This window comes from Manis pentadactyla, chromosome 3 (genome assembly GCF_030020395.1).
Source record: "Manis pentadactyla isolate mManPen7 chromosome 3, mManPen7.hap1, whole genome shotgun sequence".
NCBI lineage: Eukaryota > Metazoa > Chordata > Mammalia > Pholidota > Manidae > Manis > Manis pentadactyla.
In genome coordinates this window covers 118,598,289-118,617,587 of record NC_080021.1, presented here as the reverse complement: position 1 = coordinate 118,617,587, position 19,299 = coordinate 118,598,289, and the positions used below count along the sequence as shown (strand labels likewise).

The window sequence follows — 19,299 nt, the reverse complement described above, 5'->3', positions numbered from 1 at the left end:
GGGCAGAGACACAGTGGCAAAGCAGAGTAAAAGTTTTATTTAAAGTTATGCACTCAGAAAGTGCAGCTTCCTCAGAAAGGAGGAGGCATGCTCAAAGGTTGAAAGTTTTATTTAAAGAGAGAGAAAGTGTGGGTATCCTCAGAGAGGAGAGGTGCCCTGAAAGGTTGGGGGTTCCCTCCCCCTTTTAAGGATTTTTCAGAAATGTAATAACAAAGGGTTAGGGAGTATAGACCTGTTAAGTGGCCTCAAGATGTTTGTCTTTGATGAGAGACATTATGTCTCTTCTATTATCAGTCCTCCAGGTAATTCTGCAAAATTAATTTAACACAAGAAATTTACTGATCCGGTTCCTCCCCAGGATAGCAGCTTCTCTCTTGGAACATATCAATCAAGACTGCCTCCCTTGCCCCAAAGGTGGGTTGAGTTATTACCTGTTTGCTAAAGAATTATGTTAAGAATCTTACTTCTTAAATTCCTGGGTTTTAAAATGCAATCTTAGCTTTAAGATGGAATCTTTCCTGTTTTTACTACACTGTTTACATCTGGGCTTGTTTGCTAAGTTAATCGTGATGTTGTCTCCTGCTCAGGTTGCAAATTACTTGATTAGGGGCTAGAGGAGTAAAAAACAGCGTATAGGTTAAGTTAAAGAATAAGCTGGGCCTTTTAGTAGGCTAATGTTAAGTCTTAATGGCATGATCTAATTGACACAATGAGGACATGGGCTGTGCTCAGATACTTCTCTTTATCTGGGAAATATTTGGCATTCCAATTTACTTCTGGCCTTTGGAGCTTCAACTGATTAACTCATTAACTCTGTGAGTCTTTTCTGGCTCTCTAATTTTATCTGGTTAACTCTTTGAGTCTCTTTTAGTGGGTTTTACTGGCCTTATTCTCTCTCCACCCTGCTCATGTCTGTTCTTCTGCCTAACACTACCACTAAACCATGGAAATCCACAAAGCCTTGGAAATGGTGTAGAGAGATATTCTTGGCATGGAAATATGTTTATAAACCTAAAGAAAAAGCAGGTTATCAAACATAGAGGCTATATGACCTCATTTTTGTAATAACAAAACACATGCACAACATTCACATACATTTTTCTTATGGAAAAATAATTCTGAAAGGCAGTTACCAGTGGCTAGTTCCTAATGGTGGTCTTATGGAGATTTAATTTTCTGTAATCTTTTCTGCAGCTTATGAATTTTCACTAGGTCTCCATACTTTTCTATGTAGAAAAGCAGTTATTTCCTAAAGGAAATCATGAAGTCTGGATGGGGTACAGCAAAATGCAACAAGGGGAATTCAGTGGTGGAAATGTGAGCTGGACACTTAACAGGTGGGTTAGGGAGTGACTTACTCTGCCTACCAGACAAAAGGAGGAAAAAGGCATGTGTAGTCAAAAAAGAGAGAAAGGGAACTTTACATGACATGGCAGGCAGACAGAAAGGGCTTTTCTTGCATTGGGAGTAAAAGATGGTTTAATGTGTCTTTGATGCCAGGGTTCTTGTTCTTAGAGTTGAAGAATGAACTTCGCAAACACTCAAGGCAGGGAAGTAAGAGAGAGGCTTTTATTTAGAGATAAAGCAAGAGGACAGAGCTCCTGGTGCATGCCAGGAGGGGACAAGAGAGTCCGTGGTTGGGCGTTGTCTAGGGGCTTATATCTTTAGGTTTAACTGAGGTGTTTAGTTATTATTGGTCCCAGCCTGAAGGCTGCCTTTCTGTTTTCACCAATCCCACTGAAAATTGCCTATATTCCTAATATGGTATTTTTATCCTAAAGAATTTGTGTGACTCTGACTTTGCTTGATGTTTAACACAGAGTTTCAGTAGGAGTTTCTCTGCACATTATTACATTGTTCTGACCGTAATTATTCTGTTTTGCTTCTTCTTGAAGGTCCTCATCCTACTCTGTCAAAACCCAGGGTCCCTGTCCCAGGTGAAAGATAAGGTTGGAGGATGTAAATGCAGCAGGTAGATGGAGACCAAGGTCACAGTTGGTACAGAAAGCATTACTAATGACAAAGGTGTAAACACCCAGGCTTTCAGCATCCAGTCCCTGGGGGTCTCTTGACCCATATACCATCAGTGTGAGCAGTGGGGCTTCTGAGGTGAAGGGTGGGTATCTCCCCCCAAACTCTGAGGCATGTGAGGGGTGCTGTTTGGGCATTTCCCAAATGTGTCTAGGGAGAAAGGACTGAAAGAATGTCTCTGATGTTGGCAGTAAGGCTTCTCACAGCACTGAGGGGCTGTGCCTTGTCAGACTTCTGGGTACCATCTGGTGTTAATGGCAACAGGTCAGGCCCCAGCCCAAGTCATTTGTGAGATTGTCATTCATCCTTGCTAAACCCCATGGAAGTAATGTTAGGAAGGAAAATGAAATGAAATTTCAAGTATCCCAATGTGGCACTAAGGGAATGGGCAGGGTTTTAAAGCCCAGAAGGAAACTTTATACAATTACAAGGTGAGGCTATTACTGCATTTCATTGCTGTTGAGAAAAGAAAGTTGCTTTTTCTTTTTTATGAGTGATTCATGCGTATATTTGGGGGAATTTCTTTCTGGGCCCTTGGACGTTTCCTGTGTTGGGTACCTAGTTAATTCCAGTCAGTTGCTTTTCCTTTAAAGTCAGTTTTTTCTGGTGCCTAAGATTCTTCTAGATAAGTTCTTCACTACCTGGTAACTAAATCTTACACTAAAAAAAACAAAATTTTAAAAAGAGGAAAAGGGAAACCAGGGAATGAAGTTCTAGAGTTGTTTCAAATCAGCCTAAGTTGAATGTACACTCTTGGGAATTTAATCATTTCCAAACCAAAGAGCCATTTGTAAGTTTGACAGGCAGAGTTTATTTAAATTGCTTGCTTCATGCTCCCTTGGATGTCAAGATTTTAAGGGCCCTTGAGCTTGAAAGTGAATATGGCATTGGGCATGACTCAATGGACCATCAGGGAAGTACTCAATGTCCCAAAGCATTTGAAAACAACTGAAATTGTTGAGTGCAACCATATCCAGAGCACCCATTAACTTTCAGATTGAAGCATTAGTAAATCAGCGAGTTTTTGCAGCAACTTAAAACCACCTGATTTTAAAGTGGTTTAAAGTTGTCTCAAATAGAGCTAAATTTAGGATTGCCCGATAACATACAGACTACCCAGTTAAATTTGAATTTCAAGTAAGCAATGGACCAGATGCTAGTCTATCCCAAATATTGCATGAGACATACTTACACTGAAAATATTTGCTATGTATCTGAAACTCAAATTTAACTAAATGTCCTGTATTTTCAGTTGCTTAATCTGGCAAAAAGGGTTTGTCTTCCTTTTTTGAAATTTGTACACAAATTCATACCAAGTACTATGTTTCACTTTAGAAAAAAAAATTCAAATTTGAGTTAACAAGCATAGGCACTTGATAAAAATGTGTTCATAAATATTTATTTGTTAAGTTAAAGTTAAGACATCCTCCATTACTTCACATTTACAATGTTGTTAAATATCACTTGAAACATTAAAACTTCATAGTCATTAAAACTTTCATAGAACATTAAAATATTAAATTAAAACAAAGATTTATACATCATGATGTATAAATCTTTTTTCAACTTTTATATATTTAAATTTCCTCCATTATCAATAATACTGTGATAAACACTGTCTCATATGTTTCTCAAATTATTTGCTCTATAATCTTTATACTTACCAATTCAATCGTTCATAAATATGCATCTAAGGCCTATCCTGCTGTACAATGCTAGGGGATAAAAAAAAAATCCACCATTATTATCCTAAAATATTAATTTCTATTAAAGTCTTGCTCTTTTTGTCTCTTAAATCTGGTGTCAGTAGTCTAGAACCTAGACTTCACATCTTTACAATCAGGTAAATAAAATAAAGATTGTTTTACATTGAACAGTACCCCCTTCCTTCCTGGATGAAATCTCCTATTGTTGAATTGTGTACCTTCTGTGAGCCAGGGATATTGCTGTTTTTCCTGGATGTAATTTTTGGTTCAGTTTTGAAGTGAATTGGCAACATGTTGATTTAACTACTCCAGGGGCCGTCAGGAAAAAGCAAATCATGGAAGACAATAATCATTCTTCATGAGGCAAGCTGTGTGTAAAATGGAAATTCTTTAGGTGTTCATGGCCTATAGGCACTGGAGGGTTAATTGAAATACTGTTTTCTGAAAACTAGGTTGTCATGTTGTGAGTGGAAAGCAGGGTTTGGAAGTTGTGGTGGGGGGTGTGTTCGGTTTTTTACATTTTTGTTTTCTGGCATTCGTTGTTCTCAGAGGAAATGGCATTCTCTTGCCTCTTAATAATGAATGTACTATTGAAATATCTTATTAATGGTAATCAGTTGTAATGTGCAGTGACTTCCTGTGTCCTTTAAGAAGTACTTACCATATATTTGGGTTTCATTTCTTTAAAGTTTATTTATTACACAAAGATGCAATAGGGGGTGTAATAAATAGAGGAAAATCATTTTATAGGAATAATCAAATGTATCTATAAAAGGAAATTGAAACTATTTCTAGTATATAGAAATTAGTAATGATTTTTGCTTTAAGATTGATTTTGGTTATTAGTGATGGATAAAAGGAAAATGCAAGGGAAAATAAATTATTTTACTTGACTGAAAACACAGTCATAGTAAGTCAGAGCTGAAAGGTCCACATTACCACATTACCTAGTCTAACTCCTTCATTTCACAAAGGAAGAACTCTTACAGGCCTGAGGATGAATTGACTTGTCCACGACCCAGCAGCTAGCTAGGGGCAGAGCCAACATGAGGACCTTATATGCCTGGTGCTAGATCCTTGCCCTTCCTACTCACCCACAAGGCCATGGGAGCAGCACAAGCCACTGCAGACCCTGGGATGAAGTCATAGACCTTCGAGGCCTTGGTGGCCCTCTGGTCATCACTATGTGATGCCCCCCAAGGGGCCCGAGCTTCAGGGGTCTGAGGTAGGCTAGTGAGAGGTGCAAGCCAGGCTGTCCATTGAGAACTTACCAGCAGAATCTTGCAAGCCCCAACCCTTGTCACAGGGAGGCGTTGCCCACCCCAGATGATGCCTTGGAGTCCACCTGCCTTTGAAGCCAACCTGCAAGGAGTGAGCCACGGGAAGGAAGAAATTTAAAAGTATAACAGAAATATTTCTTTTGCCTCCTCCTCTCCACTCCATTCCACATAATAAACCAGTGGCCCACTCCCCAAACCACAGCTCCGAGTGCTTCCAAAGCCAGCATTGTTTCTGTCTGATTCTGTTTGGAAGGGGGCAGATGCTGAAGAGTAACGGGGAACACAATCCTGTTAGACTTGAGTCCGAGCCCAGGCTGCTCCAGTATCCAGGCTGCGCATTGATCTTAATCGTCTTGATTTTCTGTTTGTAAAATGGCATATATTAATGTGCAGTTTGGAAAGCATTTTTAATCTCTGGGAAAGTATAGCAGCATGGTGTCAAACCCAGTTTTCTCTTTTACACTAGAGATCAAGCAGCTGTGGTGCAGTGATGAGAAAGGTCTCTTCCTGGCTATTGCCAACCTAGACCAGTTTGCTGCCTTAGTCATTTCTGTGCCTTTCTTTAAAGGGAATGGGAGTGGGATTTAGGGGTTGTTGATGACAGATGGAACTAGAGCCTGTTGATCTCAGTGGATGAAAATACATGGTGGGGCCCCCAGAGAAAGAGGCTCCAGGCTGTGGTGGTGCAGGGACAGCTGGCTGACCATCCTTGTATTGTCTTGCAGGTAGACCTGGGCCTTCTGCGCTTTGTCACTGCGGTTGGGACACAGGGGGCCATTTCAAAGGAAACCAAGAAGAAATACTTCGTCAAGACTTACAGGGTGGACATTAGCTCCAATGGGGAAGATTGGATCACCATAAAGGAAGGAAATAAACCTGTTGTAAGTTTGGCTGCCACCCACCCTCTGAACCTATCCAGTCCTTGAAACGGATAATCAATTTATACTTCTTTGTTTGGGAGTCTTCTGTCTGGCCTACTTTATTTTTGAATTGATTTAAAATGAAAAGTGCAATTAGAGGTTTAAATCTGACCAAGGGGTCTCATGTTTCCAGATCCAGAAGCCAAGAGGAAATTATACAGATGTTTCCAAGAAAATTCAATACCAGCCAAATTAAGCGTCAGACTCAAGAATCAGTTTAGGCCTCCCACAGGGACTGGACGCTGTGTGCATAGGATAAACTCGCCCCCTTAGGGCCTTAGGAGTTCACTTGTTGGCTTCCTTTGCCTGTTTCTTCATTATCTCCCCTAGGTCCATTCTTTCTTTCCCTCTGTAATGGGCTGGTTGTAGAAAACTCCTTTTCATCTGCTCTTTGTGGCTCCCAAGCTAATTTACAAGTGTATTAGCTGCTTCTGTGAGAATGAGGAGAGTTAAGGTAGTTCACGGATGTTCCCATAGATCACATGAGTGACACTAACCCCTCCTGGCTGCTTTACACCTAGGAGGCCATGCAGACCCTGCCCTGTCCCCGGGCTGTGCCCTAAATCATTTGGAACTAAGATATTTTTCTCAGCCTGCCTGTTTATTTGAAGTTGTGCTTGCTCTGATTTACAAATCAAAAGATTTCTGAGAATTCATACTAGCTGTTCTCCCATATTAAAAGCCTGCCCTGGAGGCCGAGTAAAACTCACGGAATTAATAAAGATCCAGGTAACCTGAAATCCTGAGTTTGGGAAGAGGCCAATGAACATGTCCTTGTCTCTCTTTGGAGCACTCATGGCCTTGATTTTTCTCCTTCTGGGTCTGGAACTAAGCAAAGCCTCCTGGGTATAAGGTGAAAGAGCTATTAATTCCCTTTGATTAGCTCCAAAGCCCCCATTATTGAGGTCAGGGAGGACAGAAACAGAGACAAGTAGACAGCTGCTCTGTGCGAGGAAAAGTCTGTGGACAGCCAAGGTCAAGCAAGGTGCGGTCTGGCCCTGGAGAGTATAGAACCAATCCTTACTGGGGGAGAGAACCCCTCACAGTCAACACTTGTAGGAATTTCAAGAGTAAATTTTGCCCCTGAGTTTCATGATTTATTTTCGTTTAGGAGTAGCTCTTTGAAGATATGCTTTAGCTTCAAATGAACAAATAGAACACTAATGCCAAGGACACACCAACAAACAATAAAACCCAGAGAGAGGGGGGAGAATGGACCTCAGACCTTCAGGCCATTTCTCCAAGACATTATCAGCCACTGTCCATTGGTGGTTGGCCCAGCGGGGGGCATCAGAGAGCACGCACAGGCTCTGAGGGGGTCCGGCAATGCACGTGGCTCACACTAGGTCCACAGTCAGGACCACGCTGGCATGCAAAAAGGCTTCCAGAATGGGAATCCCAAAGAAGGATTTAGCAAAGATGCAGATGTGGCATCTGTCAGAGCATTTTCACTGAACCTAAATGCAATCCAAATATTCACCTAGGGTCTAGTTACTGCTGCCCACCCTGCCTTTTCTGTCCCGAGGGGCCTTCTAGTCACTACCTTCCACCTGTATTCTGACTTTCCTCAGGGAGAGCTGGCTGTGCCTCATCAAGAGCAGCCTTAGACCATCGAAAACCCTGGCTGTCTGTTCCACATCAACTGGGATGTACGTACCCACATGGTTTTCATCAAACATGCCAAGCCCTCAGCTTGAGCCAAACACACAGCTGCTCAGTCTGTGTTGGGTCACGCAGATGCTAGTCTCTCCCTGAAGTATTTGACCCTTTCAGCACCATAGTTAGGGACTCTCCTTCTCACGGCCACCTATTATTCTTTGTCACACGAAAATGCTCCCACATAGATTGTTCCCCAGAGAAACTTGCTAAAGAAGGACAGAAATCTAAAGGCCATCAGAGGCTAGGATAAATTATGATATTAAACCATCTCCAGAGAGGCATCCAGCTAACAGCTGACTTTGTAAAGCATTTGACCCCCTCCATTGTGCAGGCCATTTAAGCTACATGAGGTCAAAACACTGTCCTGGCTTTGATAAGCCCTTTTCCCGAGGAGAAAAGCAAGCCTTGGGCAACTGTGGTCCTCCATGAACTTGTCTGGAAAGGTGGGGAGGAATCCCCATGCCCCTAGGTCTACATCTGACAGGGGATGGCCCCAGTGGGGGAGAATCAGAGTGCTGGCCACACACAGCAGGGCAGTGAGGGACCAGATGTCAGCGCTGAAGTAAAAGCCAGTGCAGCAGAGGCTCTCGGTCCCACCTGAAGTGGATCTGAGTCTTCAACCATGATAACCAGTTGGCACTCCTCGGAGATTTCACCAGACAGCCCTGTCATGGCACCGTGCCCAGGCGGAGAGACCTTGACAGATATTTGTGGGAAACTGGTTCATGACTGGGCCTCATTACATTTGCATTTACGTGCCTGATCTTTCTTAGGATGAAATGACTCACTTTTAAAACTAGAAGCAGAAGCCCTGGAAGAGCTGATTTGCAGCTATGTATCATTATAATTCAGTCTTGATTTTGACCACTAAGACATCATTTTACCAATAACCCAAAAAGTTCACAGTCGTTACTTAATGTCAGGGGTAAGTTCTTCCATCAAGACATGGAGCCACAAGGTAGGAAGCTAGCTGGCCTCGTGGCAGAGCTGGGACATAGCTGAGGGTTTCCAGAAAGCCAGACCCTGACTCCTGGCAGTTCCTGGGAAAGGAAAAGAGTGGGATTCCCATGAGATGTCCATAGTCTTCTGTAGGTCCTTATGATCTGATTAATAATTTCCTACTCTTTTAGGTAATAGTATGCAACCTTTAACAAATGTTGTCCTTATAATAGTGCTTTTCAGGCTCCAGGCTCTCAGAAAATTGAATAGATGATTAGCACAACATTCTTTATTACATGTGATTTCTTCTGATTGCCATCATTTGAAAAAGTAATATGACAAGTTATTAATGCTGCCTCAACCTTGATAGACAATGCTAAAATTGTAAATAGTTTTTACACGCATTTGTGAAAACATATTTTTTAGGTTTGTCCTAGACCCAAAGTGCCTGTTATTAAAGGGCCCTTTCTTTTTCCATGTAGATCTTTCAGGGAAATACCAACCCCACAGATGTCGTGTTTGGAGTTTTCCCCAAACCCCTGATAACTCGATTTGTCCGAATCAAACCTGTGACTTGGGAAACTGGCATATCTATGAGATTTGAAGTGTATGGCTGCAAGATAACAGGTAAGCTCCAGCGTGGAGATTCCTATTTTGACTTATATCAACTTTTAAATATAGGGCAAGTGATTTTGTATAAATGTGGATGTTTTCACTTGGTAGTTGAAAGCATATGCTTTGGACTTAGACAAAACTGCATTTAAATCCAACTTGTACTACGCACTTGTTTATTTCTTTGAGTGGCTTGCTGCTTTCCAAACCTTAATTTTCTCACCTGGAAAACAATCATAATAGTGCACACAGACCAGGGTTGTTTATAATGGATTAGCTTGTGGATATAAAGCCCTTCACACAGCCTGGCGGGTGGGAGTACTGGTTAGGTGGGGCAATTCCACTGGACTGTAAGCCCCATGAAAGCAAGTACTATGCCCTTAACATCCTCTTCGACTCGTGAGGATTTCTCCCCTTCCTCATTAGTCACCCTGACAACCTTCTCTTAGATTTTGTCTCTCAGTATACATCTACCTTTTGTTGAATGAATATACTGTCATTAGAAATAAATTCCTTTGTTTCCACTTCTTTTAGTTTATTTTTGCCACCATTATCAGGACTTCAAAAGTCTCTGTTAAGTAGATCTAAGTAGGTGGATTATACATGTTTGAGAGGTGAAGAAGGTACCATACTGAGAGATTAGGTGACTAGAAAGTAGACCAGATCACGACAGAGCTGGAAATAAAAGAATGGCTGAGTGTTTTTCCCACTTTGTTTCCACAGTAATCAACACTATCATTCCTAGTTCATTTATCTTTCTATACAACCACTCTGTTTTCTGAAATAAACAACAATCACCTTAGAATTCCCTTCCATTTAAGTAAATACATTGCCAAATTATCATATTTTTAAAAAGCAGCACAGTGTAACCTTCAGTGTAAACTTCCAAGTTCAAAAACTGATTTATAACTGACTCACTGAGAAGTAATTAAAAGTTAGTAACTTTTTATATTACATCAGTAGACATATTTGGGGCATTGAATTTCTCAATCCATGAATACTAACACTATTATTTTTCTTTTTATCCATTTTAACAGCATTATTTTAGAGAAGGAAAATACTGACTTTTGAAGGGAAAAAAAAATCACCTGGGAAATTCTCCATGAAATTATAAGCAATTTGGAGAAGAGCTAACTAAGGAGGAAAAAAAAAAACTACACATGTTTATAGTAGAGTCCATTTTGGAAAGTAAAAACTGACATCTGATTGCTCACCAAAATTGTGTTTATTTCCATCCCACAGAGAGACTTGTTTATTGTTTCAGGATCTAAGTAAGACTCAGAACATTCAAGGCCTTGAAAGCAGGAATTGGGTGGAGAGGGGTTTGGAGGAAGAAAGGACATTTAAATGTTAGATATATCCTTGGCTTTATTTTTGATCAGCAGTTACATGAGAGAAAGTTCTAGGTCATTTTTGGAGTATTGCAAATTTGAGAGGCTACCCATAAATTCATAGGAACAGGTCATTTGAGGTCAAGGTGGAAATTTGTGGTCCATTCCTCCAACCTAATGTCATGTCACTATGCCAAAAAAAAAAAGAGGTAAATTTCATAAAGACTCCAGCATGTTAACCTGAACTCTGAACTTCCACCTTTTCCTTTTAATTCAATAAAATGCTTGTTTAAACTTGAACTTCTCTTCCCAATTTTCACCAGGATTTCCCTGAGTGTTAATTCTAGGAGTGTGAGTCTTCACAAGTAAAGAAGGCAATAATTTATTGGATTTCTAAAAATAGTTAATGGCCTAGTTATTTAAGCATAGGTGTCTAAAATAGCATATTGTGATATTTTCACACATGTTCTATTTTATAGTTATTTTAAGTGGGCTTTTTTTTTCAAATACAATGCTGCTTTCAGGTTCACAGTGCTAGTCTCTTAAATAACAACCCCTAATATGTTTTAGATAATTTTCTCTCCAGTAAAATAGTTACAATTTCCAAATAATTGGTCAAGACAGGTTTTTGGAGAAGTCAGCATGTTATTATGATGATCACATGGGTAGAAGGTATACAGACATATCCAGGCTTCACTCTAGACCATCCACTTAGTGAGTGTGTGACCATGAACAAGACATTTAACCTCTCTTATCTCCATTTCATGGTCAGTACAATTAACCTTAATGCAGTTATAAGGAAAATCAAGTGAAAGACATATTTATAGCACACTTGGCATTGAGTAAGTGCTCACTACATGGTACCAAGTAAATTACATAATATGTGACACGCAATCAAATGAGCTCCAAATAAGCCCCAGCAAGGAGAGCCTGTACAGAGACAGTGGTACCAGTGTTTTCTGCTTTTTGACCAGAAGCAAGTCATTTCGCCTTTCAGGGGCCATGGTCCCCTCAGAGTGGAGGCTAGTGGACAAAGGACAGGACAGCAGTGCCCCTGCTGGACTGGAAAGCAGGGGCCATGTCGACCTAATATGCTATTGTGCCCTGAATGCCTTGGACACAATAAGTGCTCAAGTGTACTTATTTCTGAATGGATGAGTGAATTGCAGGTTTACCTACACCTTCTGACAAACAAGTGACCGGATTGCAAAATTTCACCCTCTCCTTTGAGTTGGCAAGTCCTAACTCAGCCTGGATTAGAACTATTCAATTAAAAGTTACCACATGAATCCATCACTTGACTTCCAAAGTCTCCAGAGCCCCCAAGGTTTAATCTAATTTTTTGTATTCAGAAATTAGTTTTTAGAAATATAGCGATCCTAGAAAATCCAGAGCATAACGAAAACAAGATTGGAGCAAATCACTGCTTAATAGGTGATAAAAGAATCAGGCAAAGATCATTTTGGCAAACGTGGAAACTGGGAGAAGTAATCTTGGAAGGTTATTGTTTGATGTATGAGGCACACCACAAACTCTTAGCTTGTCTTTGTTAGCCAGAAGTCTGTAAACAGAATTTGCAAGAATGATCTCAGACACCACAACATCCAGAGGTACCTTCTGAGTCATCAAAGGAAGATGAAATTATGCTCATCTAGGTCCACCCATCTGATTTGCCAGTGTATCTGTTTTCCTGTTGAAGCTGAGTATAGAGATTTCACTGTGAAATAATATCAATGAAAATGTACCATAATCCATTCCAGAGTTCACCTCCCCCTTCCACCCAGGATTGGTTTTAAGCTTTGTATGCAGAGTTGCCAGGTAAAATACAAGATGTCCAGTTAAATATGATGCAGATTAAACAGCAAACAATTTTTTTAGCTTAACTATGCCCCATGCATTGTTTAGGACATACTCATAATAAAAAATGATTTGCTGTTTACCTGAAAATCTAATTCATTTTAATTTAATCCTTTCTCTTGTTTTGTTTGTTTGTTGAACACATCTAGCAACATGATTTCCAAAGGATTTGACATGCGGCCAGGCCAAAGCACATCTGAGCCAGACACTATTGAAAAGCAGAACTAGATCCTAGTATCTCATTCAAACCTTGTATCATTAATATGTTTCTTCCAATCATTGCTAACAGTGAGTCACATGGTTTTCAGTCAAAGGCAACTTAAGGTGCCTCTTTATTGTTCTTTGGGATGGGGCAGGTGGACAGGAGCATTGGTTGGCAGTCTAACTGTACTGTGGATATGTTGACTGTTGGGGGTTAGCATTACCAGGTTTGTGGGTACATAAACTGTGCCCCAGCCAGCTCTGTGTTAGAGAGAGGACATTAGTCTGGTAAAAGCTCTGCTTCCTTATAATATTCAAGTTTATTGTGTTTTTCTCCAAATGGTAACATGTGGCATTTATTACCAGCTAAACATTTTCTATATAAAAGCTGATTCTGAATCAGACAGGTGTGACCACAGTGACCAAAAATATGACTTCTATTTTTAACACCATAATGTCATTGACCCCTAGTAAAATAATTTATGTAAATCTTTTTTTAATCCCCATTGCATTTTATTCTTGGTTTCCAGATTCCAGCCAAGTGCAAATACTGTGGCTGAATTAAGGAAAGGGTGCTTGGCAAAAATGACAGTTGCCGTTTATTGTTGATTCATTCAACAAATACTTGTTGAGCAAATATCATTATAAAGCAGGGTCCAAGGAGTCATAGAAAAATTTTAAATATGACTTGGTTCATATACTTGAAGAACTTAAAATCCAGGAGAGGCAAATAGCAGGTATCCAAAAGACTGAATGTGGTCATCAGTGTATGAGAAATTCTAAAAAAGGAAAAGAAAACCATGTCTAGTTGTCAGCAAGATTAAATAAGTAAAGTAGCATTTAGAAAAGGGTCAAGATTTTAAGAGGTTTAATAGTAGGAAGGGTAAGATGATGGGGAATTCCTAGTGAAGGAAACAGAATGAGAAAAAGTCCACCACCCAACCCTATACCAAAGCGAGGAAGTTTTTTCAGTTGCTCCCAGCAAAAGGAGAGGCCTTGCAAGGCCATGACATGGAAGCCTGGCATGCTTGGTTGAAAGCCCATGCATAATTTCCAGGCAAGCAGCCACTGAATGCTTGAGTAAAGAAATGATATGATCTGAACTGTGCATCTCATGTAGAAAGTATCTGAGTAATTACATAAGGGCTAGCTGATAACATGGACATAGCTTAATTGCATTAGACATAGTCTTCTCATTTAGGATGGTTTGTATGTAGGCTGAATTTTGATTATATCATCCAGAATTGAGCTGTTTCAAAGAAAAAAATAAGTGAGCATTCCCATGCATGCCCTTGATTGAGATGTACAATCTTGTAAGGAGAATAATTGAAGTGTTTAACATTTTGTTGTTAAGCTTACCAATCAGTTAATCAATGATTGATATTCTCCTTATGTTCAGAGGCTACTAAGGCTGCTATAGAAAATATAAAAAGACCTATGATGCTATTCATTGCCCTTGGGAAATTTATAATGTAACTGTGGATACAAGACTACCGATCTAAAAATTTTGAAAGAAGAGTTGAATGCTAAGCTCTGTGCCATGTCCCATATCTGCAGTCATATACCTGAGAGGGTTGAGTTCAGAATAAAGACTAGCACAAGTACTTTGAGAAGTTTTTGTGCAAAGTTCTTAAGCTGGGCTTTAAAGTTTGGGCAGACCTTACTGCTGTCAACAAGAGTCAGGGGTCAGCAGTGACATTTTGAGCAAAGGTGGTGATGAAGATTCTCTCTGTGCTATAGAGAAGAAAATAGACTCATTGGAATATACTTTCAGAAATAGGAAATAAAATTAAGTAAATAGAGTGAAAACAAAATGGGGGTCTTGAAAGCCAGGTAGAGTTTTTCTATTACTCTACAAATAATGGAGAGCCATGGAAATGTTTAAAAGATCTCTTTTTATGATTGTGGTAAAATATGCACAACATGAAATGTGTCATTCTAACCATTTTGAAGTGTGCAATTTGGTCAAGTACAATCACATTCCTATGCAAACATCACCGCTGTCCATCTGCCGCACCTTTCATCTTCCCAAATTGAAACTGTCCCCATTAAACACTAACTCTTCATCTCCCCTCTCTCCAGCACCTGGCAACCATGATTCTACGTCCTGTCTTTATGCATTTGACTATTCTAGGTACCTCTTAGCAGTGGACTAATGCAATATTTATCCTTTTAGGTCTGGCTTACTTTACTTAGCAATGGAAGATTTTTGTGCATGAGAGTGGCATTGCAAAAAAATTTTATGAGAAGTAATATGGCAGTTACACATGGTGTTGAGTCAAGTCTGAGGTCTGATAGGGCAGCCAGGCTCTAGGTCATCAAGCACCCTGGCCATGAGTACTCAGATCAAGATGATGCCTTAGGAAATGGACACCACATGACAGGTCCAAATGCTTTAAAAAAAATAAAAACAAGCAAACATGACAGAATTTGGTAGCTGAACAAAAATGGAAAATGTATGATAGAGAAAGACAAGGTAGGAATTCCATTGATTAAAACAAGAGTTTGATAAAGGGATTCAAAATCAAGGGGAAAGGATTGTTTTGGTTTGAACATGGTGTGTTCAAGATGACAGTGGGATATTCGTGTGGGAAGTTCCTGATGGAGTTAGAAATAGGGGGAGGAGAACACCAGTGGGGGATGGTAGGCACTGTCCTTCTGCAGTCAACCCCTTCCGGGCGGCCCCTTTTTCGCTCTTCAGGCTGAGTCAGGCACTTTCTCTCTCTTCACCTCCACATCACCTTTCCTGCTGTCAGAATTAGTGATTTATTATTATCTCCAGCCCATCATAAACTGCACTTCTCTTGGGCAGGGCGTATGCTTGACCTTGGGATGACCCCTGGATAACAGAGGCACTGGAATGCCAGTTCTTTGACATTAAACTTGGAAGAGCTCAAAACGGAGACATGTGTGTTCATTGAAGATTTTCTTTATTGGAATGTGAGTGTAGGGAGGGGAGTTCTAAAAGAGTAGAGGAAAAGTTTATGGGAGGGAAAGCTCTAGTTCAATGTCAAATGATCTAGAGATTTAGAAATGTATGAACCAGTACAGACCATGGCCATATTCAGTATGTTGTGTTTTTCTAAGCATGGAGACTTGTAGAAAATCATTTTATATCATCTGCTTCATTCTACCCTCTAGATTATCCTTGCTCTGGAATGTTGGGTATGGTGTCTGGACTTGTTTCTGACTCCCAGATTACAGCATCCAACCAAGGAGACAGAAACTGGATGCCTGAAAACATCCGTCTTGTCACCAGCCGCTCAGGCTGGGCCCTGCCACCTGCACCTCATCCGTACATAAATGAGTGGCTCCAAGTGGACCTGGGGGAGGAGAAGATCGTGAGGGGCATCATCATCCAGGGGGGGAAGCACCGGGAGAACAAGGTGTTCATGAGGAAATTCAAGATTGGGTACAGCAGCAACGGCTCAGACTGGAAGATGATCATGGATGACAGCAAGCGCAAGGCCAAGGTGAGGTTGGGGACAGGCAGCAGCTGCCTGGGAGGAGGTCCTTCCCCAGGCCCTTCACTTAAGCCAATGACCTCCAGCATTTCCCTGAGGAGGTGCAACTTCTTATTTGCTTTGAGCTGTGAGATGAGTGCACATGTGTGATGGTGTTATTAATGTTCCCACTTCTAGGGAAGATGAGAATGGGGTCCTGAAAGTGACATTGGAGAGAAATGAGGAGAACCACATTGCTTGTCACCAGTCCCTCCCTTAGGGACAGGGAGACAGCTGACACCAGGCTGGAGATGGGTTAGCATGGGGCTGGGGGCCTGGAGGCTCAGTGACACCTGGGTAGGAACTCGGACTCTCTGAAGTTTGGAATCTTTCACTCTCCCTTCTCTCATCCATCCCCTGTTTATATACTTTTTTAATTTTTTAATAGTGGGGAAATACACATAACATACAAATTTACCATCTTAACCTTTTTAGGTGTGCACTTTAGTGGTACTAAGTGCATTCACATTGCAGCCAGTCTCCAGAATTGCATCTTGCAAAACTGGAAGTCTCCACCCATTGAACCAGTACTCTAGTTCCTCCTGCTCCAGCCCCTGGTGACAACCTTTCTACTTTCTGTCTCTATGAATTTGACCACTGGAGCCTTCTATAAGTGGAATCACACAGTATTTGTCCTTTTGTGACAGTCTTATTTCACATAGCACAATGTCTTCAGTCAAGGTTCATCCATGAGGTAGCATGTGTCAGCATCTCCTTCCCTTTTAAGGCTCAATAATATTCCATTGTACGGAGATACTTCCCTTGTGCCTCCATTCATCCACTGATGGGCACTTTCATCGCTTCTACCTTTTGGCTATGGTGACTTAATGCTTAAATATGTTTTTTATGCATTGCAACCTTTAATAATGCAGGTGGCTCTTGATGATCCAGTGAAAAGGGAAATAGTCCAACATTCACCAGAACATGTGGTACAATTCTTTTGCTAACCAAACAGATATTCTTCAGTGATTAGGTATTATTTAGGCTGATAGTTAAACTTTATTTGCATTTCCTGAACACACAATACCAGCTAGGAAACGATGCCCAGGAGCTGCTGGTGGCCTGGAGGCTGGTGTGAGATGACAAACAGTAATAACCCACAATCAGTTCTGTATGCAGCGCCCCAACTGTATGGCAATCCTCACACCCAACACAGTGGGCCTTTTGGGCACAGCTTTTCCATCCCTGCTTTGCCCAGGACCTATAAGCAAGAGTGGGAAAGTGCCTTAACCTAGTGACTCCCGCCAAGGGCATTGCAGGCAAGAAACAAAAGCCAGGCAGTGTCACCAGTTCCCACTCTGCCCAGATGTGGGAACTCTGCGAGATTGCCCTGTCCCCCACTGCACCCCGGGCTGAGGTCAGCATCAGCGGGGCAGGCCACCGACAGAGATGATGCTGCCAGAAATACAAGAATTTCTCTCCCATCTCACCCCTCATGAACTTGTGGTTTCTAAAACGTTTCCAGTGTCTTTTTAATCTACATGCAGCTACTTTCTCTCTTGTGTCTATTTCATTTTCCCCTTTTATGTCTGTCCCTCTTGCTTTGGTGAAACAAAAAGTAAAATAAACATCAGAAGCTGGAGTTCCCCTAAGAGCCAGTCTTTTCTCAAGAGTAGTGAGCCTTGTGGCTCTGTCACAAAGTGTGAATGTGCTGCCAATCAGCAGCTTCCTGGAGCTGCTGTCGCATAGCAGCCTGTGTGCTGCCCTGACATGGTCTTCAACACCAGAGCTCTAAAAGAGAGAGAGAACAAACCACCATGTGCTTTGGATGAGATGCGTCCTTGTATCTGCAGCAAGTCCGAAGCTCTGGTCTCCGGTAGGTCACTGCAGATGGAATTACACAAGAAGCCAGCATGTGGTCTCAACATTAACAAAGAATTCCATTTAAGATAGGTTGCATGGGTTAGGTTTTATTCCCTAAAGTAGGATTTGACCTATCATTATTATCTTCCCATGATATTTTAAACCATAAAGCTTCTAAATTGTTTATGTAGAGCCTAATCTATGATTCCTAACATGTCCCTCCCCTGGAAGAAAATCTTTAAGTCGAAAAAGGAACCTGGTAAAGCCTTCAACTTAGGAGCAGGACATTATTTCTAAATTGCCTAAATATATTTAAAACATACTATATATAAGTGTACAAAGGAACGTTACCTGCTTGGGATGCTGAGTACCTTTCTTGTAACAGTAAAATGAGGAGTCTGTTATGTGGAATAAAACTGTACTTTGGTAAATTTAAAACCCCCTATTCCCACTCCTCACTTTATACCCTTAAATAGTGCATGATGGACAAGGCCTTTCAGAGCCTTTGAATTAGCTAGATTTTTCAGGAACAGAAAGAAGACCTAAATGCTCAAAGCCCTCTTCTTCTAAAATGTGAATTGTAAAAGAACATTAAGATATCTCATCATCTTGCATTAGTCAGGTTAGCCCAATTCCACATGGTTTCTTCATTGCTAACATTCTTCCCAGCTAATCACCAACACCTTTTGTAATGTATACACACTGTGCTAATTCTTTGCTCAGGTTAAATTTGGAGAAGAGTCTGGGATCCCAAAGGTAGAAGTGCTTTTCTCCTGTGATTGCTGGAGCTGTGTTAACATAGACAGAACTTGCTTGGGTCGGACTATGTGCTATGTTCACTCTAATTAGTATCTTAATTGGGTCTCAATAAAATATGTCAGATTCTCAGTTATTGGCAGCAACCACAGTTCTATGGAGAGTGAAAAACCCTGATAGTGAATTCACTTTTGAAAATAATAAAAGGGAAATGTAAATGGGAGAAGCAGGTCCTTGTCAGTGATGTTAGATTCCTGCAGGCTTTTTTGAGTTGAGAAAGACAATTAATTTACTTCTAGAAATCAGAAAACTGATAGTTATGTCACAGCCTACTCTGTCTGTCTTCCATGTGTCCCCTGTCTGGCCATGACATTTCCACCATGGAACAGTCACATCCTTGGCTGGTTTGACCAGCCTGGACCCAGCTGTTGGGTATAGCTTCCACTCCTGACGGGCAGGGGCTGGCCACCCACTCAGTCCAAGGTGCCAGGTTCAACAGCCCAAACTGTAATAGCTTTAAAGGAAAATGGATGAAACACAACATGAGGCTTTGGGTATAGACCTCAGTTTCCTGGACTTTGGTGTTTTCATCTATTAAAATGAAGAGATTGGACTAAATTATTTCTAAGGACAGAGGCATCATAGCAGTGTGATGAAGGGCACCAGTAAAGACCGCCTAGGTTTGAATCTGGCTCTGCCAC

The 19,299-nt window shown here is 41.0% G+C and overlaps 1 protein-coding gene across 4 annotated transcripts in view; it reads left to right on the top strand.

Annotated features, from left to right (window-relative positions):
- NRP1 (neuropilin 1) overlaps window positions 1-19,299 on the top strand; it is a 137,138-nt gene that overhangs the window by 86,710 nt on the left and 31,129 nt on the right. For all 4 annotated transcript variants that reach the window (XM_036912207.2, XM_036912206.2, XM_036912205.2 and 1 more), the window contains exons 7-9: window positions 5,743-5,898; window positions 9,018-9,162; window positions 15,678-16,009. In XM_036912207.2, coding sequence (XP_036768102.2) covers window positions 5,743-5,898; window positions 9,018-9,162; window positions 15,678-16,009 — 633 coding nt within the window. The remainder of the gene's footprint in view (window positions 1-5,742; window positions 5,899-9,017; window positions 9,163-15,677; window positions 16,010-19,299) is intronic.